The following is a 27,639-nucleotide window of genomic DNA, read 5'->3' on the forward strand; positions in this document are numbered from 1 at the left end:
CTTCTGGATAAGAGTACCCCTGGGTAAAAGGTTCCTTTATATCCATTTCACTCAAATAAGTAGTTTCATACATTATCTATTCTTGGACAGAAAGGACAGACTTTAATAAAAAAAGCAAGCCTACCCAATTAGCTAATTTCTGTTAATAATTATTTTTCAGTTTTTAAATGGAACACCAGTGTCGTGCCCTTTCACAGGGTTACTCTAAAGCGAGAACTGGCAAAACCTGAGAGACTCGAGCAGCCACCCTGCGCAGGATACACTCAGTGCTCACGTGGAATGTTAGAGGCATTAATTCCCCTTCATAACACCCCTGGAGTATCTTCTGACTGGAGTCTGTCCCCAGAGACAGCAAGTAAGAGAGCTTAGCGTAAGCAAGACCTATTGTACAGCACAGGGGGAGCAGCGGGGGGTAACTCACGCGCGCTGCATGGAAGCAAAGTGCCGTCGGCCGCGTCTTCTCCAGTCCGGGTTCTGCTGTTCAGTGCCTTGTGCTGTGGGAGGGACACACCGGCGATGCGGTCAGCGCGTGCATGCGCAAACCCCCCTACACGAGCACTCGTAAACAGACGAGCGCTTTCACTCACGCAGGACAACACACACACACACGCGGCCGCAAACACACACGTCAAAGCACACAGAGATAAGACGACAGTTGCCTACCTTATCCGCACTGAGAGAAGGTCTGTAGGGTGGGGGGGGGGGGGGGAGAGTGAGAGGGAGAGAGAAGAAAAGTTTCAGTCAGCAGGCTATAGAAGGATCCGGAAGATCCCCGGTCGCATCGGCAGTGGTGGTGCGGGGAAAGGGACGGGGGATGGCTAAGGTCGCCCGCGCTCACTGGGAATCTAATATTAGCGCGGCGCATCTCCCGCGCTGAAACTCTAGCGCCGGTCTCAAATTGCTAAAAGCGCAGCAACAGGCCATATGGTGAAGCCATCACTGTGCCTCCCGTAATGCCCAGCAATGAGACAGCCAGGGAGAACACGGCATCATCGTCATTAAACAAATGACTTATCACTTCAGGGTCCTACGCACATAAACTTTTCTATGTTTTCCAGATACTGCAGAGCTCGTTCAAAGCCTTCAGTTGAGCATGGCTGAAGTTGTGCAAGTAATTACTCAAAATGTTAATTTAGTTCTGTGCACCTGCTATACTACACCTGTCCTACTGTGCACCTGTACCTCTCTATACTAAACCTGTCCTGCGGTGCACCTGTACCTCTCTATACTAAACCTGTCCTACTGTGCACCTGTACCTCTCTATACTAAACCTGCCCTACTGTGCACCTGTACCTCTCTATACTAAACCTGTCCTGCTGTGCACCTGTACCTCTCTATACTAAACCTGTCCTGCTGTGCACCTGTACCTCTCTATACTAAACCTGTCCTGCTGTGCACCTGTACCTCTCTATACTAAACCTGTCCTACTGTGCACCTGTACCTCTCTATACTAAACCTGCCCTACTGTGCACCTGTACCTCTCCATACTAAACCTGTCCTGCTGTGCACCTGTACCTCTCTATACTAAACCAGTCCTACTGTGCACCTGTACCTCTCTATACTAAACCTGTCCTACTGTGCACCTGTACCTCTCTATACTAAACCTGCCCTACTGTGCACCTGTACCTCTCTATACTAAACCTGCCCTACTGTGCACCTGTACCTCTCTATACTAAACCTGTCCTGCTGTGCACCTGTACCTCTCTATACTAAACCTGTCCTACTGTGCACCTGTACCTCTCTATACTAAACCTGCCCTACTGTGCACCTGTACCTCTCTATACTAAACCTGCCCTACTGTGCACCTGTACCTCTCTATACTAAACCTGTCCTGCTGTGCACCTGTACCTCTCTATACTAAACTTGTCCTGCTGTGCACCTGTACCTCTCTATACTAAACCTGTCCAGCTGTGCACCTGTACCTCTCTATACTAAACCTGTCCTACTGTGCACCTGTACCTCTCTATACTAAACCTGTCCTGCTGTGCACCTGTACCTCTCTATACTAAACCTGTCCTGCTGTGCACCTGTACCTCTCTATACTAAACCTGTCCTGCTGTGCACCTGTACCTCTCTATACTAAACCTGTCCTACTGTGCACCTGTACCTCTCTATACTAAACCTGCCCTACTGTGCACCTGTACCTCTCCATACTAAACCTGTCCTGCTGTGCACCTGTACCTCTCTATACTAAACCAGTCCTACTGTGCACCTGTACCTCTCTATACTAAACCTGTCCTACTGTGCACCTGTACCTCTCTATACTAAACCTGCCCTACTGTGCACCTGTACCTCTCTATACTAAACCTGCCCTACTGTGCACCTGTACCTCTCTATACTAAACCTGTCCTGCTGTGCACCTGTACCTCTCTATACTAAACCTGTCCTACTGTGCACCTGTACCTCTCTATACTAAACCTGCCCTACTGTGCACCTGTACCTCTCTATACTAAACCTGCCCTACTGTGCACCTGTACCTCTCTATACTAAACCTGTCCTGCTGTGCACCTGTACCTCTCTATACTAAACTTGTCCTGCTGTGCACCTGTACCTCTCTATACTAAACCTGTCCAGCTGTGCACCTGTACCTCTCTATACTAAACCTGTCCTACTGTGCACCTGTACCTCTCTATACTAAACCTGTTCTGCTGTGCACCTGTACCTCTCTATACTACACCTGTTCTGCTGTACACCTGTACCTTGCTTCAAATAATTTGCCTCGATTGAATTTGCCTGGTACAACTGAGCCAACCAAGAGGACCAGAAAGCAGAGTTTGCAGTTTCTGTGAGTATTTCACAAGTTCTAATACATCAGAAAAACTCAGTAAAGTGCAGACATTTTTTAAAATCCAAAACAATTACGTATTTGACCTCGGTCAGTGCTCTAAACAGCTGCACTAGTATGGAAGGGGACACACGTTTGTGTGTATGTGCCTGTGTGTGTATGTGCCTGGGTGTGTGTGTGTGTGTGTGCCTGTGTGTGCGTGTGTGTGCGCATGTGCGTGTGTGTGTGTGTGTGTGCGTGCGTGCGTGCGTGCGTGTGTGTGTGTGTGTGTGCGTGTATGGACCCCGTGGCTGTTCCCTCCTCACCGTTGGTGTGTCCTGCAGATCTGACTCAGGGTCTCCAGCGGAGCTGATCTCAGGTCAGTTTGGGCTTGTCCCTGGGGTTGGCTCCCGCCCTGATGGCCTGCCTTCCATCTGGACTCTGGAACAAGGGAGGGGTGAGTGAAAATTAGCTCAGCACAGCCAGTTAACCCCCCACTGGATAGAACCCAGCCGCAGAGACCAAGAGCCAGGGGCCAGGGGCCAGGGGAGAAGACGTCGCTCAGATACGCGTGAGGCCACTGTTCATTACTGTGAGAAAACCACGGATGCGCACTGCTCTGAAAGAGGCTTTCAGCAAAGAGGCCAGGCCTCAGCACAGGATCCTGTTCTGTGACTCTTCTGCACTGAGCTGGTGTGTTAGATTTGATTATGTGTGGAAGCCGCTCTTGATCTTCACTGCAATGCTGAGTCATTTGAAGGGGTGCATCAGTTCACCAACGGTATGGCTTATTTTGAATCTTGAATTCTGAATCGTGGTTTGGTTCTGAATAGAGCATCAGAAATAAAGAACATTCTTTGCCAAGCATGTTTTTGAACAAATACAACGTGTCCAAAAAACAGTACAGTGACCGCAAAAGTAAAAAAAACTTATACACAACGGCCATTAAACCTCAGGCTTTCACTTCTGGGTTCCTTCTTCCCTACACACTTCTGTCGCAATGAGCTTCCATTGCAGCAAGAATCTACAAAAGCCTGCTACAGACGGCCTGTATATTTCCAAGGTGTGAAAGCTGAACTGTGGTGTCAACAACGGAGAGACAGAATTGTAACCCCTAAGCATGCCTCCTGTAGCTTCACATCCATGTATTAAATGTGGAGAATCTGTCACATCACTACAGAGATGTACTATGAAACACACATCACAGAGATAGTGAGGACCAACCACAGAAAAGTAAAAAAGCCATACACTGCTGTAGACACTCAAAGTCAGTCACTTCCATTTTCATTGGCAATAGGAAAACCAGAATACTGGGATTCTTTCACTTTAAATGCATTGCCGGCTAGCTATTTACTTGAAGATTGCTAGCTTTCACACAAACTGCTTGTTGGGAATTGTGTGGTTGCACAAGAATTTCTATCAGACTTTAGTTTGTGGCAGCTGACAGCTGCACTAAGGCCAATATCGTCTCTGTTTTGGCAAGAAACATTTGCAGATAATGTTTACCAACTGATCCTATGCTTAAACCCGTCTCATTCTGACTGACTAGCATTTTATAAGGAAATATAAGGAATAGCTATTCAAATGGAGCTAGCCTTTATGAGATAGGAACCGAGTTGCCAACCACCTACGGGCATCAAAGCTAATAAAATGGGGCAGTATTTTAAAGTGAGCATGTATGAGCAAGCTAGTTGCACACATATATTTAATAAAAAGTGCCTAGCCAGCGCCAGCTGTGGAAGGCCCACAGGGCAACGCAACTGGCTCTAAGGTTGGCCAGAGAGGGACGGCTTCAGCCAGCCAGTAATGCATCATTGCGCAGGGGCATCCCCGCTGGTCGATCAGGGAAACGCAGTTCACCCGTCGAGCTGCACGCAAAGTGTCTACCTCTGACTCACGCGTGAGCCTGACTTTCCGGCCGCGGTGGGAAAAGATGAAGGGGCGACAACACGCGATTTGGAGGAAAGCACGTGTTGTGAGCGCTCCCCGAATTGACAGCAGAAGTCACGATGAGCATGAAACCTTAAGCGTGACTGGTGGGAAAATGGTGGGAAAGTGCTCATTAACTAAATAATGCGTAATAATAATAACTGGGGGAACCGCGCACAGACGTGCGTTGTGCATGCCTGCGCTGTTGCGTCAGCATGAACCGTTACACCCCCAGGCACTTTTGTCTTTGTGGTAGTACTCGCCACACATGTAGGATCAATGTGTTTACAATATATTTTTATTCAAATATGAGGGTGCGGTTGGTGCCCTGGGCATTTAAATCATCCTGCGGGTTGTTGGGGGGGGAGAAGTTACATTACATTCCATTACAGTTATTTAGCTGACGCTTTTATCCCAAGTGACTTACAGTTGATAAGCAGGGGCCAATCTGCCCTGGAGCAATGTGGGGTTAAGTGCCTAAGGACCCAACAGCTGCACTGATCCTATTGTGGCTACACTGGGGCTTGAACCACCACTCTTCCTGGTCCCAGTTGAGCACCTTAGCCTCTAGGCCAGAGGTCACCATCCCTGGTCCTGGAGAGCTACTGGGTCTGCTGGTTTTTGTTTTCACCTTAAAATCAGCACCCTGTTGAGACCAAGGTAACCAGGTGAGGTGAGTTAGCTGTGTAATCAACTGCTCTAATTGATTAATTAAGTGCAGAGTAACAGCGAAAAGCAGCAGACCCAGTAGCTCTCCAGGACCAGGGTTGGTGACCTCTGCACTAGGCTATCAGTTGCCCCTGAGAAGTGTCACGGAGCTGCACACTTCAGAGAGGAAAGGGGGCGGGGGGCAGGAAAGGCGCATTACCACAGTGCTCCTGCAGGGCGGCGAGGTTGGACAGCAGGCGCTCCTGGTACAGCCTCTCCAGCTGGATGAACTGCAGAGCCTGCTCGTCTGGGCGAGAGACAGGGTCAAGGACTGCAATACGCTGACAAATGTGGCCCAACGCCTGCCTCAAAGGAAGCCCCTATCTCAAGACTTACTCAGGAGATATTATATGATAATAGCTAGGTGTGTGTTATTACAATGCATTTCCTTCCTATGGTGCTATGGTGCTTGGTGAAGTTCCATATTATGTGATTTTTCCATTTACTATTTTATGAGCATTTTTGCCAAAGTGAAATGTTACTGTATGAAATTCTTGTTTTGTTTTTTTAATATATGAGTATTATATCTTGGCCAAAGTAGCAAAGACATTTCTCTGCTGGGATTAATGAAGTATAACCTAGCTTATGGTACCTTCACAGCATTAATAATAACTGTAACAATATAAGCAGGAAATGTGCCTCAAGCACAACGCATACACACTACAACAATAACCACACAAGCAGCCAAAATGATAATCATAAATCTGGATCGCTCCCAGAGCAATTTTCTTCAAGCAGGCAGTGCAATAAAGCATCTTCAGCCAATCAAAAAGTGAGTTCTATTGTGAAAAATCCTTGCACCGCATCTTCCACTGACAGTTTCATTCCATCACAGAATTACACTACACAAAATAATAGAAACATTGTTACAGAGTGTATGCTTGTGAATCTTTGTATTGCTATAATGTAAACTCACAGTGTTCCGAACACCAACTTAGCTCACCATGTTCCGAACAGAGCAACTTTCATGACAAATAAAAATTACTTCCAGATCAGCTTTGGTTTTTGTATGCATAAGGCTTTTTCCTTCCGTTTTCATAAAAACTTGGTATGAGTCACATAAGCAATCCATTTCAGCATACAGTGACATGGTAATAGTGCTCAGCTGTGACATTGTGGTGCGGAAGCAGTTGCTGCCGAGAGACTGTGAACATGGCAGGCTTATACGGCGGTGTTTGTGAGCTAACATTGTCCAGTTATTTGTTGTTTTATATAAATATTGGTCCAATTCACATCAATCTGTTTTAGTCTCTGAGATAGTCAATAAGCAACTATAATTATAAACCACAGTCCTCAGGAGAAAAACTGCCATTAAACGAATGTTAACTTCTTGTGGAAGCAGCCGCTTCCCAGTGTTCTGTTCCGAACATGATGAGCTTACATTAGTTGCAGTTATTGTTTATAGTTACAGTGCTAGGTCTGAAGGTTCCTCTATCCAATCCAGGTCAGTGCTGGTTCAAAAGCTATCCAAGTGACTTCCAGGGTACTCCATCCAGAACAACTGCTGGATATTGTTACTCTCGGCGTTATGACGATCAGCTGTCCAAAACATCAAAGCACCACCTCCCTTTGCTATTCCTGGCCAGAGCTGAATAAGCAATATTCTTATCTGATAAAGCACTAATGGCTTCAAGACCCTGAAGCATATCAAGTAGTCCTAGCATAGTTAAACATTCAAGTCATACTGGGTGGGGACAGCAGAACAAAGGCCATTGAACTGAAGGCTTTTGCTTCTGGATTCCTTCTTCTCGATACACTTCTGTGCCACTGAGCTTCCGATGCTGTAAGCACCTACAAAAGCTTGCTACAGATGGCCTGTATAGTGCCGTGCACAAACAAGGTGTGAAATCTGAACTGTGGTGTCAACAATAGAGACAGAATTGTTCGTTTTAAGCATGCCTACATTAACTGTATTAAATCTGAAGTATCCCTGGACCACATCACACAGAGATAGTGAGGACCAACCATAGATTCTACAGACATGCCAGATACTCAGCTCTTGCCATCCGACTGTACTCACTGCTTTGTAGTCATTAGGGACTCTTGTTACTATATTACCGTAAAGGAAGTTCAGTGTCTGGAGAGCATAAAGACTCTGTGAGCCAATTCCTCCACTGCCATGATAAAGCATGCGTGTTGTTAAAAGCACAGTATCTGTTGTAAAGCAACCATAAGGATACAATCTTCTTCAAGGAAGTAGACCTCCGCTATCTGTAAAACAAGAGTTAGACACGACAAAGGGTTTTTAGGGTATTGACAACCAAAATGGGACACTGGACTATGCAGCTTGAAAACCCCCCACTCAAGATAAGCACAAACACACACACACAAAGAAGAGGAGGGGAAGTGTTATTCTGAATTTCTTCAGGGTCACAGGACACAACAGCACAAAAGGGCAAATTTGGGGTCAGAAAGTTCAGCCACTTCATCATATTCAGCAACCTGCCTCTACTGTATCTCTTTTACTTCCCCTCTTCCTGAGTGTACACACGCTAAAGGAGACATGGTAACGACCACAGCGGGAACGATGGTTATAACAAGGCCAGGCCCACAGCAGTGGCAACAGTCAGTGCCTGCCATCGACTTCCATTCAAAATAGGCCATATCTGCGGTAAATTAACTATGTTCTCATTGTCATCTCTCACGTTTCAGGTTCTTGTAACACGCGTCAAATTAAAAAGAAAAAGGAATGGGAGATAATCGGGAACTTCATTAATACTTAAACCCTGATAACAATTATACATCTTATATTAAACAAAACTGTCTACCTCAATGTATGGTGAAGACAACTGATATTTATCCAGCTAAAAAAACGGTATATGTAAAAAGACCACAATGCGTAGTATTTGATTTTATCAGTTAGGACCAGAGCCGCAAAGTGCAACAGATGTTGCAAAATGCAACTAAACAAGCACTATCACAAGCATTACACAATCATCCACTAAATCATAGAGGAAGCATTTGGTTGAAATTATTGCTGCTAAAGGTGGTGGCAGTTATTAAGTTTCACAGAGGTTATATGGGTGTTTTTTCTCTTTTTTCATGAATGAAATGATGTGAAACCAGTGTGACAAATATGCAAGAGGAAACCAGGAAGGAGGCAAATACTTTTTCCATAGCACTGCTTCTCTTATCAAAGAATCTCACTCATGTGGGTGTGGCCTTGTTCTGACATCATGATCTCTGTCTCCGTGGAAAAAACCCACATTTGAGCAGATAAAGTGAATAATGCTCAGAGTTTTGTGTTGATCCCATCCACCTGTACTCCCCATATGTCTTTGCCTTTCCCATTGTTCAGTTTAATTTGAGTTCCCCATTACAATAAAGTGTTAAACTGTGCTATGCTGTTCTATTCGCTCAGGAAGTCGAAGCAGGAAGTAACTGGACTGTTAAATATCAATGCTGGAAAGACATCAATAAAAGAGACTCTGCTAAAAGGAAAATGGAAGGGTAACTGCGTCACAGAAATGCGTGGTCGCAGATTAGGTGGATAAATATTAGCGGTGTAAACAAAGTATCCACCACTTAAATATTTAGACGGTTTAAAAAAAAGAAGACTCACTGGTCAGCTGCCACGTGCCTAATTACATCTGTTCTCAAAAATAAGATCATTATCGCAGTACAACATATTACTGACATGGATGTGTTGTTCTTGATGTGAAGGAGACATGTGTCTGTATCTAGGAGATCATGAAACATTCCAAGCTGTTAGTATGCACTTGTGGTAATTTCTCTCCCCTCCTACACATATGCCACACACTACCAAGCCATTTCTCAATGTCCTTTTGTTCATGAATGCATAGTGGTGCATGGCTCAGAAAATTTTACTCTTGTAACTTTGTCCTGAATGCCCAACACACAAAATGGCCCGTCCATACACAGATGCAAGCATTCTCTAATGCCCACACATACATAAGTGAAAACATGCACACAAATATACATTCATGCACACACATAAGCATTTGAGTTCATTGAATTCATGATTGTTTACACTGGGTTCTCCAAATGAAACAACTGCTTTATACTTTATACTACACATATATATTTCATCCATCAATGTATACCCCAAAATAAATCAACTCCAATATATAATGAACATTTATCGGTATGTGTAAAAAAGGAAAGTAGTTTTCAGGAAACAATTTTTATAATGGTTTCACCATCTGCTGAGTTCTTGCCTTGGGTCACATTTGCATTGTAGAGCACTGGAAGCTTAACTCAAATTACACTGGCAGGTTGTGAGTGCAGGTCTAAACTGGAGCTCCATTGCCACAGGTAAATATTGGCTTTAATCGGAGTTCCATTAGGCAGGCAGTGATGCAGACTGTGAATGTGAGTCTAGAATGGAGTTCCAGTGGCAGGGTTCAATGTGGGTCTTGAATGGAGTTCTAGTGGCAGGGTCTGAATATAAGTCTTGAATGGAGTTCTAGAGGCAGGGTGTGAATATCAGTCTAGAATGGAGTACCAGTTTGCATGATTTGAATGTGAATCTTGAATGGAGTTCTAGTGGCAGGGTTTAATGCGAGTCTTGAATGGAGTTCTAGTGACAGGGTTTACTGAGAGTCTTGAATGGAGTTCTTGTGGCAGGGATTAATGTGAGTCTTGAATGGAGTTCTAGTGACAGGGTTTAATGTGAGTCTTGAACGGAGTTCTAGTGGCAGGGTCTGAATATAAGTCTTGACTGGAGTTGTCGAGGCAGGGTGCGAATATCAGTCTAGAATGGAGTACCATTTTGCATGGTTTGAATGTGAGTCTTGAATGGAGTTCTAGAGGCAGGGTGTGAATATGAGTCTTGAATGGAGTTCTAGAGGCAGGGTGTGAATGTGAGTCTTGAATGGAGTTCTAGAGGCAGGGTGTGAATGTGAGTCTTGAATGGAGTTCTAGAGGCAGGGTGTGAATGTGAGTCTTGAATGGAGTTCTAGAGGCAGGGTGTAAAAGTGAGTCTTGAATGGAGTTCTAGAGGCAGGGTGAATGAGTTTCCGGCTGTGGGCAGTATGGACCTGGTGCAGCCGTTGAGGCAGCCGGGGGTGGTCACCATCTCCCTGCAGCTCTCGTAACAAGGCGACTGCCGAAGACAGGTCGGGGGCACTGGTACTTTGGGGGGAACCCCCCTCTTTGTCTCCCAGGGGGTCGGGGGAACCAGTCAAGGGACACACAGGAGGGCTGCCCCCAGGGACATCTGGAAATGTAAGACAGCCATTACATTACATTACTTTAATGGCATTTGGCAGATGCTCTTATCCAGAGCGACATACAACAAAGTGCAAAGTGCATACCCATAACCAGGGATAAGTGCGCTGAAAGACCGTAGAGGGAAGTACAATTTCAATTGCTACATGTACAACAAAGTACTAGGGCCTATTTGATCATCTGATTATTATTATTATTATTTATTTTTTATAATAATACCGCAACACACATTACCTAATTACCACGAGCTTCCAGTGCAAAATTAAATAAATAAATAAATAAAATTTAAAAAAAGATATATATATATTTTTTTTGTTCTCGTCCAGGTATTATAACTGGCTCATAACCCAACAACTAATAAAGTTTCAGGGTTCAAACCCATTTTGACAAATTAATACCATATGGTAAGCTGAGGGGAAAAAAAGCCTTTTTTTATGGTTCCGGAAAATCATATTATCTCCATAAAAGAGTTTTACACCACCTCTAAATTGTAAAACAAAATGACATACCTGAACCTTGCTACCCTGTGGACTGTTTGCCCCAACCTCCCCAAACCTCTGAGGTCTCTGTGTTGCCAGGCAACAATGGAACGCCAAAGGGTTCAAAATAACAAATCCGACTCCCTTGGTAGGCATCCGCAAGCTGTGATTAGCCTTACGTCACGGCACAGGACAGCACGCAAGAAAAAACGATCTCTTGACAACCAAAAGCAAATAACAGCGGCGCAGAAGGAGAAATTCTCACATTGGTCTGGAGTCGCTCCTCTGTCTCAACCCTGTACAATAGTTCCCTTATGGACAGCTGAAACAGCCACACCCCTGCTTAGAGGGCTGGGCCAATCAGCAGGGAGCAGATCTGATCAGTGGGGCGATTAACAGGAGTTAGCACGCGTGCCCGGAGGGCAGCCTCAAACAAGGAAGGGAGGCTGAAGCCTGCTGCCTGAGTAACTCATGCGCAAGTGCACGCGGACACACACACCCACACATTTATACAACCAGAGAACATTCGTACACACATACAAGAGTCAAGAAACACATTTGCACTTCACCCATGTCTCTGCTGGGTGCTTCAATAGTGTCTCTGCTGGGTGCTTCACTAGTGTCTCTGCTGGATGTTTCACTAGTGTCTCTGCTGTGTGCTTCACTAGTGTCTCTGCTGTGTGCTTCACTAGTGTCTCTGCTGTGTGCTTCACTAGTGTCTCTGCTGGGTGCTTCACCTGTGTCTCTGCTGGGTGCTTCGCTAGTGTCTCTGCTGGGTGCTTCGCTAGTGTCTCTGCTGGGTGCTTCACCTGTGTCTCTGCTGGGTGCTTCACCTGTGTCTCTGCTGGGTGCTTCACCTGTGTCTCTGCTGGGTGCTTCGCTAGTGTCTCTGCTGGGTGCTTCGCTAGTGTCTCTGCTGGGTGCTTCGCTAGTGTCTCTGCTGGGTGCTTCACCTGTGTCTCTGCTGGGTGCTTCACCTGTGTCTCTGCTGGGTGCTTCACCTGTGTCTCTGCTGGGTGCTTCACCTGTGTCTCTGCTGGGTGCTTCGCTAGTGTCTCTGCTGGGTGCTTCGCTAGTGTCTCTGCTGGGTGCTTCGCTAGTGTCTCTGCTGGGTGCTTCACCTGTGTCTCTGCTGGGTGCTTCACCTGTGTCTCTGCTGGGTGCTTCACCTGTGTCTCTGCTGGGTGCTTCACCTGTGTCTCTACTGGGTGCTTCACCTGTGTCTCTGCTGGGTGCTTCGCTAGTGTCTCTGCTGGGTGCTTCGCTAGTGTCTCTGCTGGGTGCTTCGCTAGTGTCTCTGCTGGGTGCTTCAATAGTGTCTCTGCTGGGTGCTTCAATAGTGTCTCTGCTGGGTGCTTCGCTAGTGTCTCTGCTGGGTGCTTCGCTAGCGTCTCTGCTGGGTGCTTCAATAGTGTCTCTGCTTGGTGCTTCACCTGTGTCTCTGCTGGGTGCTTCAATAGTGTCTCTGCTGTGTGCTTCACTAGTGTCTCTGCTGGGTGCTTCACTAGTGTCTCTGCTGGGTGCTTCACTAGTGTCTCTGCTGGGTGCTTCGCTAGTGTCTCTGCTGGGTGCTTCGCTAGTGTCTCTGCTGGGTGCTTCGCTAGTGTCTCTGCTGGGTGCTTCACCTGTGTCTCTGCTGGGTGCTTCACCTGTGTCTCTGCTGGGTGCTTCACCTGTGTCTCTGCTGGGTGCTTCACCTGTGTCTCTGCTGGGTGCTTCACCTGTGTCTCTGCTGGGTGCTTCACCTGTGTCTCTGCTGGGTGCTTCGCTAGTGTCTCTGCTGGGTGCTTCGCTAGTGTCTCTGCTGGGTGCTTCAATAGTGTCTCTGCTGGGTGCTTCGCTAGTGTCTCTGCTGGGTGCTTCGCTAGCGTCTTTGCTGGGTGCTTCAATAGTGTCTCTGCTTGGTGCTTCACCTGTGTCTCTGCTGGGTGCTTCAATAGTGTCTCTGCTTGGTGCTTCAATAGTGTCTCTGCTGTGTGGTTCACCCGTCTCTGCTGGGTGCTTCACCCGTGTCTGCTGGGTGCTTCAATAGTGTCTCTGCTGGGTGCTTCACCTGTATCTGTGCTATGTTGTGTACATCACCCATGTCTGCACTGCGTACTTCACCTGTGTCTGTGGTATGCTGTGTGCCGGCTGTGGAGCGGTCTTTGTGCCGGGTGTCCAGGTGTGAGGGGCAGGGCCTGTTGTCCATTTCCTCATTGTTATTCATGGAGTCCTGCCGAAAGAGCTCCTGTCCCCCCCGCAGCTGCCCCTCTAACTCGTCCTCCCGAAGGCGGTTCTGGTTCTCATCGGAGCTGGCCGGGCTCGGGGCTCCGTAGCCGACACTGTTGCACAGCTCCCCGTCCCCGATTCCGCTCCCACCTAGAACCGCCGGTCTCACCACCTCTTCTCCTCGTGATAGTCCCTCATCCATGAAGCAGCCCGACTCGCGACCATGAAGCTCCACTCCGCCCGCCCACTGCTACAGGCCTCGCCCCAAACCCTGCTGAGAGAGAGACAGAAGGGGACCATTGATTTTAGGGTGTGAGCTTTATTTACGGGAAAAACGGTGGTAGTGGATGTAACCGCAGGCCCACAGATGCAGCAAGCCATCTGGAACATCTGCTCACCATTAAACATCATGGGCAACCATTCATGAATATTATATAGATGCACGGTGACTGGTGCTGCACGTTTCTGCAGCTCAACCATAAAACCACAATTAAAAAATCAAGCATCAAGTCGTACTGATGATTGGGTTAAATATTCAGTGGAACAAGCTCAGTTCCATTCTGTAAAATCACCCCAACGCTTCCCAGACTCAAAATTAGACAAAAACATCACAAGCACCTATCCCATCTCTCCACACCCACAGGCATGTAAAGAGCAGCCCATGCTCCTTGCCACCCACCCAAAGTGGTCAGGACAGCAGAATCCCTGGCCATCTTCTGACAAAGGTTAAAGGACTACCTCTTTACATTACATGAACTCTACAGACTGCACCTTGGTTCCCCTTCCTCCCAACAAGACCTGGGTCAAATACTGTTAACCGCAAATAACTGTGTTGGATTTAAATACATTTATGTGCTCGATAGATCTTGCCTGGTGCAACCGATTCAGCAAAGAGCACCAGAAAGCCAGGTTTGCATGTTTTAGGAATTTTTATTGGTATTTGTATAGTATTTTATAGGTTCCAATACACCAGACAAACTCAGAAAAGTGGAGAAAGGTATTTGAACCCAAAACCATTACGTTTATGGGCCTTGGTTATGTTTATACAGTTTTACATTTCTTTTCTTTATGCATTTAGAATTTGTACTTTGGTTCCTGAGTAGCAGTTAACTTGCACTCATGCTTAAATTAGTTTAATGACAGCGTGTTTACTAGCCGGTCTGGGCATGTTTCTATTGCCCATATTAACCATATGAACCCTCTACATTCTACTATTATATTACAAGTCAGCTAAATGAATGTGATGCAACTGGAATTTCCGGTCCTCTTTCTTGTCAGAGACATAGCAGGTGCCTCAGCACTCAGGCAGAGGAAAGCTATCCGTTTAGCCTTAGAGGTATGACCCAGCACTGCCCTAAGCTGCTTATAGATCCGTGCTCCTGATTGGACCGGAGACGGTTTTATCCGTTTTATTCATGCCGAGCTTGTGAAGGACACGATTCAGAAAAAAGCTTCAGGCCTGCCACCATTTTCTCAGCACTTCTGAAGCAGCGGAATGAAGACACACACATTCAAGAAGGCTTAAAGGAGTAACATGGTGGTTGATTGTGACACTTGCCAGTTGCCTTCAGGCAACAATAAAACAATTTTATTATTCAGTCAGTTAAATGTATTTTAAAACATATTTTTCTTAGCCTAAATTTCCCACTATAAAAGTTCACCCGAATTGTCTGGACGTGGTAATGAGAACTGTCAATAAGCTATGAAATGCCCCCACTTTCCAGTAGGCCAGCGGTGCAAACTGTGGTCACAAGTTATAGGAGAGGGATAAGGGGAGTATTGGTTGTATCTGTATGGTCACGCTAGGACTTGGAACCGTACTGTCTTCTCGGGTCCTCTTCACACTTGTTCCTGTGTTTGAACTGCACTTCATTGTACGTCGCTCTGGATAAGAGCATCTGCTAAATGCCTTGTAATGTAATGTAATGTAATGTTGTCCTTATGTGACATACTACTAGGAGAACATTCTCAACCGGTTGAAAATAGGACAATACATTTAAAACTCTTACTTCTCCAAAACTAAAGAACGGACATATTTAATGCTTTCATCGTGTTTCTTTAATGACCTCTTGTGCAAATTGCATATAAAAACCTAGAAAGTGTGACCCACCACCATGTTACTCCTGGAACTGCTGGAAAACTCTGGTCCTGGGTGTCACTTCTAAGGACATGTCTTAAGAAGGGAAATAAGATAGAGATTCTTTGGAAGGGTGCATGTGTGATGTCCTCACCGCACCAGGTCACAGATCAGGACATGCTGTAGCCAGATGAGAGAGGGTGGTGCAGTGCCATGCACTGTTTGGGGGGGAGGAGCAGGAGGAGGTAACAAACCAGCCTTTCATTTCTGTGCACAAGATTGAATTTGTTGAACAGAGCTTGCACGAGCGGGCAAAAAACAATCAGTCATTAACTGATCATTAACTTTAATGTCTTTTATTTTGTCAGATATTTTCACTTTATACAGTGCAAAAAGAAAGACATGAACCAAGTGTTTTAACAGATCCTGGGAGGATACCGGTTAGGAGGTTTTCAGAGCTCAGCTGACCGAGTGCACGTTTGACCTTCAGATTTAGGATTCATTAGTGACAATGTGACAAGGAGGTAAAATACTGTATACCCTCCTCCCTCTCATGAATATGTCTAACTGCCGATGGCCCGGTGAATCCTGGGCCAAGAGCCTACAGTTAAAAAGGTTCAAGCTTGAGCCAAAAAAAAAGGTCCTAATCACCCTGTGTTTTTAATGACTTTTTATTTACACCTTTACTTAACCAGGTTAGTCCCATTGAAATTCAAAAATCTATTTTCCAAGGGAGGCCTGGCCAAGAAGGCACATATGGTTTTATATTGCTTGTAACTTTAACTCAAACATGAAATCATATAACCAAAACAAGTGTGAAAGAGCATGAAAGGGAGGGAAAGAGAGAGAGAGCAAAATAACATCAGAAATAAAAGTGCAGTCAAAAGCTAGACGACAGCTTATTCAAAGCAACAACAATTTCCAATCCATAGCCCTAACAACTGCTTTGAATTGAGAGGAACCAGAATTTTAAGCTTCAACTATGTAGGCTAATCCATGACGTGGATTAAATCTTGCTTGTTCTTGTTTGTTTGGCAACAGGGCTTTCCCAGTCTGACATGCATGACTGATGCCAATCTGGGCCCAGGGTTATCGCAAAACTTTGCACATCTAATATTTGTCTTTTAATCTAACCAAGCAGCCAGAGACACATTTCAATTAGCGGTCTGATTACTTGTCATTTTAATTATGAGAGCAATGGAGACAGTTAGGAGGCTTTCTTTTCTAGTGGTTTTGGAATGTACCCGGTTGCAGTTTTCAGGTTCATGGAACAGTTCATCACGGTCACCCACATCTGAAGCAAGGAGTACTGCAGCAGAAGCACTGCACTTGAAGCACATGCACCTGCCAGGGAATGTTATACTCCCTACAGGAGCGTGAGTACCGATCAGAAAAGTTGTAGCTCTGCTTGACAGTTAGGTCGCGATCCCCAGGTGCATTGCTGAGAGCAAGTCATTTAGCGGTAACCTGAGAAACTGCCACCGCACCCTCCCTCCAGCATAAAGCCCCTACGTCCCAAAAAAAATGTCTTAGTCTAAAGCACAGCAGTGTGCATGCAGGCAGGCTACTTAAAAATTGATGTTATGTTCTCCTATGAACGCTGTTTATTTTAGTTATTTCGCACATAAAATGATGCGCTTGATAGCCACACGCTAATTGCTAATAGTGTGGCTGTAGTCAGATCCGGTGTAGTAGACACAAAGGGCCCCAAACCCTCAGCGGAATTGTCCTGCGGGAAAAGTCACCCAAATGCTTTCATCGAGCTGAAAGCTTACACTTGGTGTACATGACCGGGTGTTTATAAACCCAGGTGAGTAAAACAGTCCACACAAGCACACGCGGAACCAGAGACGCCGACAGGAGCCTAAACGGGAACGGGTCGTGGGCCTCAAAATGTTTAGAGGTCCTGCTCAGGCTGGGTCTGGCATAAGATGGGAGTTGGGTTCTCTCGAAATGATCTGAAAACACAACCAGGGTTTTAACACCATTTATTTGGGCGACACTGGTTCAGGAGGCATGAGCTGTCATCTGGCAGTCGGAGGGTTGCCGGTTTGATCCTGCCCTGGGTGTGTCGAAGTGTCCTGGAGCAAGACACCTAACCCCCAAATGCTCGAGACGAGCTGCTTCGTGCCTTGCGTGGCAGCCAACTACCGTTGGTGTGTGTGAATGGGTGAATGAGAAGCATCAATTGTACAGCACATTGGATAAAGGTGCTATATAAATGCCAACATTTACCATTTATTCACATGGACAGCAAAGCAATTTTATAGTAAAACAAGGCAAGTCTTCTCCATTGCTGGACTGATGAGGAGCAATGGGCCTATAGGGAAGATACGAGGCTTGTGGTCACCTCAATTTCTGGAATGGAGTTATGGACACAGGCTTGCAGGAAGTATAACACCTGCATTACTGCAATGAGCAGGCTGGATAAAGGCTTACTCATACTGAGATGCGTCAGTCGACCTTGCTCTCAGACACGGGCTGGATTTTGTTAATGCGGCTTGTGACGACAAGGCGACAGAACACAGAACGGGTATAACCTCAACGCGTCCCGCCGAGAGCAGAGCGCACGTGGGCAGCCTTCCCCTGGGACCGCGGTTTTTCTTCTGGAGTACGCTGAGGTTTCCCCTGAGGGACGCGTTAACACGCACTGCCTGTTCGCCGCCCCCCCCCTCGCGGAGTCATGAATAATACAGCCGGCTGCGCGGGGAGAGAGGAGCCTCAGAAGTGGGTCAGGGCCAGCCGCTCCCAGCGTGCCCGTCCGCTCCCCCGGCGTGGAGAAGAAAGCGCTTCGGCAAACAGACGGGACAAAAGGAAATCTCGGAGCCGAAAAAACGGCTCTCTGACCCCTGCACACGCGCGGTTAGAAAGAAATAATAAACAAACACGGGCAGGGATAACAGGAAACGCAGCAAGAGAACGATGGAGAGAGCGGTCTCGATGGGAGTTGTTTGTGTTTACGCAGAGGGGTCTGCTTTGAGTGTGCTTAGCAGTGACAGGCGGACGAAATTCCGCAAAAGTGCGGCGCCACCGTCCCCTTGCTGTGACGCAACGGAGAGTCGTTTCCCAGTTCCTGAAACGAATCTAAAATTATAAATGATTCATCCAAACGGCAGGACTGCAATAAACAAAGCGCTGCAGCTGCCAGCGTGGTCTATCCGCGGTGGTACTTTCAGGTGATGCGATGCTAACAGGCAACCTGTGGTTCTCCATTAGGAAATGAGCACAGATAAACAGATACCTTTTCATCTTGTTAAAAACGCATAAAGCCACAAAACCTGAAAAGAGGATTTAAAAGAAATTTGCATGGCGCCTAAATTTCCCTGGAACCTTAATTGTAAACAACATCCTCTTAAAAGTGTACACAATTGAGAGACTTTACATATCACCAAATCTGTAAAATATACATAGTAAGCATACATAGTGTATGAAGGATATGAAATCTGTATCAATCTTATTTCAGCATCCAAGCAGTGAGGAAGTGCAGTTAATGATGTGTTGAGACACAACAGCAGCTGACACATTAAAGGCTTGCAGATGCAGTTTTACCATCTGCAGGGGCCAGATGCCAGTGCTTGGAGCTCCACATTACACATACAATTACAAAGAAAAATCACATCACTTTTATTATTATTTATTATGTTTTGGACTCCTAGGTCAAGGCATTACTGTGTCTGTATTGATGGTTGTTGTTTAACTTGAGAAGTGGGTGAGGTGGGAATCCAAAAAACTGAATTTCTGGCCTTGTTCCGATGAGTATTTAGACTGCTCATGTGTGTTTGTGTCACTGCTCACAGCTGAACAGACTGAATCCCACCCTCCCAGGGCAATGTTAAAGGCTAATTGTGCATCACAATGTTAAAGACCAATTGTTCTTGGATATCCTTGTCTTGGGCTTTTAGCCCATGGTCAGAAGAGGTCCATCACACCATAGGTCACTGTATCACAATGTAGGACAGTTTAGGGGCCATTTTATAGCTATATGGCTAACAATTAGCTTTTAACCTTTGGGAACATTCAAGTCGAACCACATTAACATAAGTCTGTGTCACCGCAAGACAGCAAATATGAACCCGACTAATCAGCTTACAGATAAGAATTTTCAAGAAAAGGAAAATATGAAAACTAGTTCTGCAGCTAGTTCTACTCATGGTCCTTCTGGACATCCTGGTCCTGATCCAAGGCCAAAAATCAAGGTCTTTAGGCGTGCCTGGGAAACTGTCCATTTGAAAATTGATGTTTGGCAAAAGAATGCCAGATCATGGGAACAATTTTATGAAGACTGCTATATTTTTACAATATTCCAGGGTTAATCATTTATGAAAGTAGACCCTTATGAAATAATGCTAAAGCTTTTTAGGATATATTTTCCTCTTACAATTAGCCATTTTATTCACATTCTTAATATAAACTCAAGGCTGGGGACATCTACAGGGGAGGGCATTTTCCATATTCCATTAATGATGAAATTGAGACAGTTTTACCCAAATTCATAGTTTCTTATTTAAAACACAATGTGATCCATTTTCATCATTTTGATACTTTAACTTTTTTTACGAATGGACTGTGAAAACAACATGTCACATCAACTTCCCATGTTCAAACTGTGGCATCTGATATTTATATAGATGCCTCATATTAATTCCATTCCAGGAGAGAGGTTATGACCTGGAGAAGCAGGCCTTGCTGCTGCATATCAGGACTTCTGCTACAAATCCTTCTGTTTACACAACAAAAGGAAAGTCACTGAGGCATCACAGTCTGTCATTATGTTCTCCACAACCAGCCAACATTTTGCATACATCATTTTAGTAAGCAAAAGTAAGTTATAGCAATGCATTCTTTCTATGAGAACCTATGGTGTCAGGCACAGGGTCTGCAAAGGAAATGCATAAAAAGGAAAACAGGCTCTCCTTGCAGCCATCTTGGATGGATTGGAAGTTGAACATACCTGCTAGCTAGCAAGGTATAACTACTTTGAAATAACAGTAAATACTATACTATACAGTAATGCTTGGTGGAAAATGTGTTAAAAATGAAATGAAACAGGATATAGGAGGCATAATGTTTTTCTAAAACAAAATTCCAATGCAGGAAGGTATTTGATGCAAATTTGAGATTGGGATCACAAATAAGCTAATTCCTGAGAAACTTTTTGCCAAGCATTTTTGTCCTGAAGTGTACTTCTGACCATTCAATGCGGCTGACCAAAATCAGTTACACTGAACCCAAAAGCGTATTTTAGTTTTAAAAACGTAAGGCGAGAACATAAATTTCTAACGATAACAAAGTTATCTCTCTACTCTAAAATTGGAGGTTCCAAGGGAATATTGTGTCCAAATTCACATGAAATGCCCCTACAGAAAAAAAAAAGAAAAAAAAAAAACATTCCAGAATTTCAGAATGTCACACAGAATTTTGACGTTTTCTCCAGTATCCCGCTATAGATTACATACATACTTTCACACAATCCGGGTACCAATTGAAAGACTATTATATTTATAGACAGTTGGCCAACTAAAATGTATTGGGTCATTTATGGAAAAATAAGACAAAAGTAATCATGTTGTAACACATTTTCCACCCAAAAGTTAATTCCATAAAAAACTTTACTTTGTAGAGATTACTTGAAACCACCAAAATATTGCAGCAAAATGCAAATAAGCATATGCAGATAAAATCTTAAGATAAACTGTAATTAAATTAAATTAAAATTAAAGAAATTTCTGCAAAGTCTGTCATTGCCAAACCACATCCCACTAAAATAACATCAGCCTGAAGACCCCACATCAATAAAACCACTTACTTTCAATATCTTTAATAAACACACCCATCAAATGCTGCTAAGAATTTTACAAATTATACTATGGATAGCTGCTTGAAATGCTATTTTGTCAGACTTAGGGTCTACAATGCTATTCATGAAAGCCAACAGCCTTGTAGTGCCACACCCAATGTATTACTCAAAGACATCTGGGGATTGTTTTCTCAAAATCGTCATGGTTTCAAACCCACTTCTTATAACGTTTCTTTCATGATATAGGCCAGGCATTATTCCTGGAAAAAATTCCACATAGAGGGAAAACTATATACATGGAAACATTTTGATAAATGGTCAAACATATCACTTAGCACTGTAAGGGCAACAATAACAAATTTCAAACATATAGAATGGTGAGAGAAGCTATAAAGAGCCCAAGGATCATAGCTTAAGAAATACAGATATTGGGGCCACCAAAAAACCATAAAACACCATAAAACACCACCGCCTTACCAACAAACTCTTTGGAAGGGTAGCACAAAGAATGCCCAGACTAAGCACAATAAACGAAACAAAGTGTCTGGAGTTTGCCAAACATCATTGGAATTAGGACTGGAAGAGACTGCTATGGTCAGATGAGACCAAAATTGAATGTGTTGGCCATACACAGCATCGACATGTTGGGCGGAAAAAGATGAATGCATACAAGGAGAAGCACCTCATGCCTACTGTGAAAGACAGATGTGCATCATAAAAGTTTTGGGAAAATTTTAAGGAGTACCATGGTTGAATGTGACATTTGCCAGTAGTCTATAGGCAAAAATAAAACAAATGTGCATAATTATTTTATTATTCAGTCATTTAAATGTATTTCAAAACCTAAATCCTAAATTTCCTACTATAAAAGTGAAACCGAACTGTCTGGGCGTGGTAATGACAACTGTCAATTAGCTATGACGTGCTCCCACTTTCCTGTAGGCCAGCGGCACAAACTGTGGTTCACAGTTTTGGGAGTTATAGGGGAGGGATAGGGGGAGTGGTTATACTCATGTGACGTACTACTAAGAGAACACTCAACCGGTTGAAAATAGGATGATAAATTTAAAACGCTTACTTCTCCAAAACTAAAGAAAAAACATATTTAATACTTTCTTCAATGCCCTCTTGTGCAAATTGCATATAAAAACCTAGAAAGTGTGACCAACCACCATGCTACTCAACCACCATGCTACTCCTTTAAGATCAATGGATCAATTAATTCAACAAAGTACCAGGAGATTTTGGTTGTCTCAGCTAGGAAGCTGAGACTTGGTCTTAGTTGGATCTTCCAGCAGGACAAAATATGCAGACTCCAAATATGCATCAAAATGGTTCAGTGAAAACAACATCCATGTGCTGCAATGTGCTCTCAGTCTCCAGACTTACATCACATCAAAAACATGTGGTCTGAACTGAAGAGAGCAGTCCATATGTGCAAGCCCAACGATATAAAAAATCCCTCCAAATGTGTTCTGTAACCTTATCACAAATCATAGGAAAATTATAGGGCTGTCATCTTTGCCAGGGAGGGGTAGTTGCACAAAGTACAAAACCATGGGTTCCAACAATTGTAAAACTGTTTTTTTCCAGGAAATGTTTTATTTTTGAAATATTATAAATTAGACTTTGATTGATTCTACTGAATCATTAATAAAGTACACTACTTTACACATGTTGGGAAAAAAATGTATGTCACTAACGTTTTTATTTTTTCGTTTACAGTATTTGTGTGGATATTTATCAAAGGTGCAGATCATTCTGGAGCCCACGCTGTATTTTTTTTCGGCCGAGATTTCAGACTAAGACAGATTTAGACTAATGTAATGAATTACAAAACCCAAGTCCCAACCAGCTCGCTGGACACAGAGTAAATACAGTCGGCTCGATACGCTACTAAGTGACAAAAGTAAAGTGACTATAGAGCTAACTACATATCCACGGTCTCGAATGCAATGTAGACATGTAAAAAGACAGCTCTAACGATGTAGCTATTTCTATAGCTCAGTCTCTTCGTGTGTTTTGCCATATTTGTTTACACTGTCAAGTAACCTTATTTATTTTCTACGATAGGTGCATTGTTCACGTTCCAGCTTTCCAGTGTCCTAGTTAGCTGCTGAGAGCAGTGAGTACTATTAGTAATAGTATTACAGTGGGCAGATCCCTTGAGTAACGCCAGTAAGAGAAAGCAAGCAAGAAAGAAGATATTCGAATGAATTAAGAAACGCTTGATAAATCAGGTCATCAATTCAACCATAAAATAAAGCTAGTGTGCAACTAGTTCGTGTTAGCAGCTAGCTTACAAACATGCTGAAATTGAAACGTTCGTACCACAATATCTGGGGACAAGTTGGTGGCAACGTTAGCTGGTCAACGCCACGACAAAATATTCTGTCAGTTTTGTAAAATATTCACAACACATGACAAATGATGGTACCGCTTCCAACAGCCCAACAACAAAACTGAAAAAAAATATCGTATTCAGCACAAGTTTATAAGCGGTACATGCTTCTAATTCGCTAACAAGCTCTTGATGCGGACTGTAACTATGCATCTGTCATTACCCAGGAAACAAACCGTATTTACAAGCCAGCTTCGTTAGCTAGCTAGCCAGCTAGCTGTGCATCTAGCTAGGTGGCGAGCATGTAATTGATCAATGAACAAAAAAAAGCTTAATACATTAATGTTACACAATATACGCAAAGTGTTCCCATAATAGCGCCAAGTACTTACGATATATTTTTGTTCTCCAACAAGATCTTGGTCGTTCGATAAGCACTAGCTGTGATATTGCATTATGTACAACAACCTCACTAAATAATATCCTCACCTTAGCTATCTGGCTCTGTCCCTAGCATAAACGTAGCTGTTCAAAGAACTGCTCACAAGTCGCTTCCTGTCTTCCATCCGGGCAATCTCTGACCTCACGCTTTTCCCTGGTTCCAGGTAAAACAATGATCTGTGTATTTTGGCGCCATCTTTCGGACGCTTACGACACGACTAAACGTTTGTGTTTTTTCATTATTCAGTTTCGATGACGCAAATAAAAAAATACATGTTGGGGATGGATTAAAACACATTTTGCTCCAACACTCAGTGATCACTTTATTACGTATTTCTCATACTTATTTTTTTTGACTCATTAAGTCTTCTGTTGCTGTAGCCTATCCACTAAGAGGTTTGATGTGTTGTGTGTTCAGAGATGCTCTTCTGCATACCACTGTTGTAATGCATGTTTTTTTTTCGTTACTCCCACCTCCCAGTCAGCTTCGACCAGTCTGGTCCTTCTTCTCTGACCTCTCTCATTAACAATGCGTTTCTGCCTGGAGAACTGCTGCTCACTGGATGATTTTTGTTTTTCGCACCATCTCTGCTAAATCTAGAGACTGTTGTGCAGAAAAAACCCAGGAGATCAGCAGTTTCTGAGAAACCACCCTGTCTGGCACCATTAATCATTCAAAGCCACTTGGATCACATTTCTGCCCCATTCTGACATTGGTCTGCAAAACAGCTAAACCTCTTGACCATGTCTGCATGCTTTTATACATTTAGTTGCTGCCACATGATCGGCTGATTAAATATTTCCCTGAACAAGCTTGTATGGCCTACCTAATGAAGTGCTCACTGAGTGCATAGTCACTTGATACTGTGTAATGCTGTTTCTTCAGACCCATTATGACAACCATCACTTTAGTGTCATGGAAAGTATGGGGCCTAGGCTCTCCAAACGAGAACTAGATGTATGGATTTCTAGGACACACGTGGACATTTATTCAGGAATCATATTTAACACAGTCAGATGTGCCAAAATTTGCAAATAAATACAATTATATCGCTGCTGCGGCAGCTATGGTTCTCTGATAGTGTTAAGACATCTCAAGTGCTTTTATCAGAAATGTGTACTGCTGGGATCTGGCCAAATGTGATCTCAGACCATTCAGTTGTGCATTCAAAACATACTACTTCTGCCATACCACGTAGACCCCAGAGATGGTGCTTCAATGTCACATTGTTACACAACAGGGAGTTTTGCCTCATATATGAATCAAAACTAGACCATTTTTTAATTACAGAATGGTAAAGGATTTTTGGATACTGAGGCAAATTTATAATTCATAAGGTCAGACGAAACTATTCTTTCCATGGAGCTTGACCTAGCCACCTCCTGGCTCTCAGGCTCTGTGGAAATTAGTGCTTCACCAGTACAGCTTCAACTAGAAGAGTTTTCTGATTTTTATGTGAAATTATACAATTCTTTTTTATTTAATTTATTTTATTGTGTCTTTGTCATTACAGAAATGTAATCAATCCCAGATAACAAGTGATTCCGGACCAGATCTGCGCCAGTTCCAGTTGACTTCAGACTGAAATTGCTTGCTATCTGGGATGAAACAATTATAAAAAAACTATAAACAACCATACAATTGTGAAATTCCCTTTGATCTGAAAGAATCTAAATCCCTCTTTTGCAATCTGAATCTCCCTGCTCTCACTGACGAGGACAGCGCTACCTTAAACGCCCCACTTTCCTGAATTGAACTGGCGAAAGCCCTTCAGGGGATGAAAAATAACAAATTACCTGGATGGGACAGCATATCCCCTGAGCTTTATCTTAAATTCTGGACTAAATTGGGCCCCTTCCTTCTTGATATGCTTAACATAGTAGTAAAACGTGGTTCATTTCATCATGACTCATTACATTTACAATTTAGTAGAAGTTTTTAATTCAAAACGCAAGTGCAATTTAAAAATAAAATAATACATGGTGTACAAGAAGGATATGGGGGGGGGGTAAATCAGGAGGGAGGACTAAGGTGTGAAAAGGTGTGTTTTCAGTCTGCGTCAAAATATGACTAAGGTGTGAAAAGGTGTGTTTTCAGTCTGCGTCAAAATATGGGGAGGGATTCTGCTGTTCTGACCGCGGTAGGCAAGACATTCCACCACTGAGGAACCAGAACAGAAAACAGAAGTGAACGTGTTGTCACGTTTCAGGTCTGTCTTGCCATGTTTTGTGTTTATTCATGTTGTCTTAGTCACGTAGTGTCTTATCATGTATTATGTTAGTCTAGTTCGTCATGTTGTTTAGTTATGTTTCGTTACGATTTATTTTCGTGTCATGTCTAGTTATGTTTCGTACGATTATATTACCTTGTTATGTTGAGTGGTTATCGTCTTAGTTTCGCTTTGTGTTATGTTTTGATTTATGTTTATTGTTACGTTAACTGGTCGTTGTTTATGCATACACTTTTACATGTCTTTCCGCAAACCTTGCGTTCCGCCTTTTCTCTCTCTCTCTTTCTGTCATTCACTCCCTGATTGTTTCCATTTGTCTATTTACTAAAACTACTAACGCTAGATCAGGATTGGGTAGAAACTAACAAACTAATCATGTGTTCATGTTACCTTACGTTTCTCGTGCATGTCATTTACTAATTTACTAATGCTAGGGCAGGATAGGGTTATTACTAACGATTACTAATCACCTTGTTAAACTTGTCATCCATCGCACCTGTTTTCCATTTCCTTGCTACACTCTAACTAATTGTCTACACCTGTCTACACCCGCATTTATAGCCCAGTCGCGCAACTGTTCTTCGCGAAATTGTCTGCCTCTGTTTACCACGCAACTCTTGAGCATTATTTACTGTTTGATTACACGTTACGATCCAAGCCTGTTACCGACCACTGTCCATTGATTTGTTTTGTTGACCACTGTTTGTTTTTGACCACGTCCTCGCCTACCGTTTTGTACTTTTGCTTCGCTGATTGCTTCATGGTTTCGACTCCCGCTTCGCCCACGACTACGGCTCTGCCTGCCGTCCGCCTGTTCATCTGCCCCGCTGACAGCTCTCCTGCTACCGGACCTCCCTGCACGTCTACCGACTACGAGTTTGCCTCTTCCCTAGGCACCGTGCTTTTTGTTTGTTTACTATTTGTTTGGCTGGATCTACGTGTATGGACTTTGCTTGTTTTGACTACGCTCCTGGGATTCGTCCCGAATAAAGCCCTGAGGGGTCTTTATATAACTATTGTTTCTGAGTCGTGCATTTTGGGTCCAACCCCCACGCACCCGTCTCACGTGTAGCTCGACTGCCTGGTGCTGGAATGAGGGGACCACAAGGCGATCAGAGAAAAAAAAATCCCCTGCCCTCACATTTACCTATAATTAAGGACTTTAAAAACTTGTTGTTCATATTCATCCCTCACTCCATTTGATTGCATGTCCTCCCCTTTTCTTTACAGAAGCTTACAACTAAATCTCTATGGAAGATACATGGAAAAATACTACCGAAAATCAGTGCAGAAGATTAATACATGCATATATGCACTTAAATACAAGTGATGCTTTTAATCAGGACGATATCATTTTCTAAGATATAATTTGGTCTATTTTCTGGTCTATTTTCGGGCACATTTGAGAATATTTGAGAATATTTAAAAAATATATTTAAAAATATATATTATCTAATTTGTCACACAATAC

General features: G+C 43.7%; 1 protein-coding gene across 2 annotated transcripts in view; it reads right to left on the reverse strand.

The window, feature by feature from the left end:
• cnsta (consortin, connexin sorting protein a) overlaps positions 1-24,026 on the reverse strand; it is a 40,358-nt gene extending 16,332 nt beyond the window's left edge. The window contains exons 1-8 of one of the 2 annotated variants that reach the window (XM_061249877.1): positions 23,889-24,026; positions 13,177-13,552; positions 10,402-10,580; positions 7,582-7,612; positions 5,562-5,648; positions 3,091-3,205; positions 664-685; positions 422-494 (exon numbers count right to left, since the gene is read on the reverse strand). In XM_061249877.1, the coding sequence (XP_061105861.1) occupies positions 422-494; positions 664-685; positions 3,091-3,205; positions 5,562-5,648; positions 7,582-7,612; positions 10,402-10,580; positions 13,177-13,483 (814 nt within the window). In that variant the 5' untranslated portion in view covers positions 13,484-13,552; positions 23,889-24,026. Of the gene's footprint in view, positions 1-421; positions 495-663; positions 686-3,090; positions 3,206-5,561; positions 5,649-7,581; positions 7,613-10,401; positions 10,581-13,176; positions 13,556-23,888 lie in introns of both variants that reach the window. The other variant, XM_061249868.1, reaches the window with a different exon arrangement.
• Between the last annotated feature and the right edge of the window lie 3,613 nt (positions 24,027-27,639).

This window comes from Conger conger, chromosome 1, assembly GCF_963514075.1.
Source record: "Conger conger chromosome 1, fConCon1.1, whole genome shotgun sequence".
Lineage (NCBI taxonomy): Eukaryota > Metazoa > Chordata > Actinopteri > Anguilliformes > Congridae > Conger > Conger conger.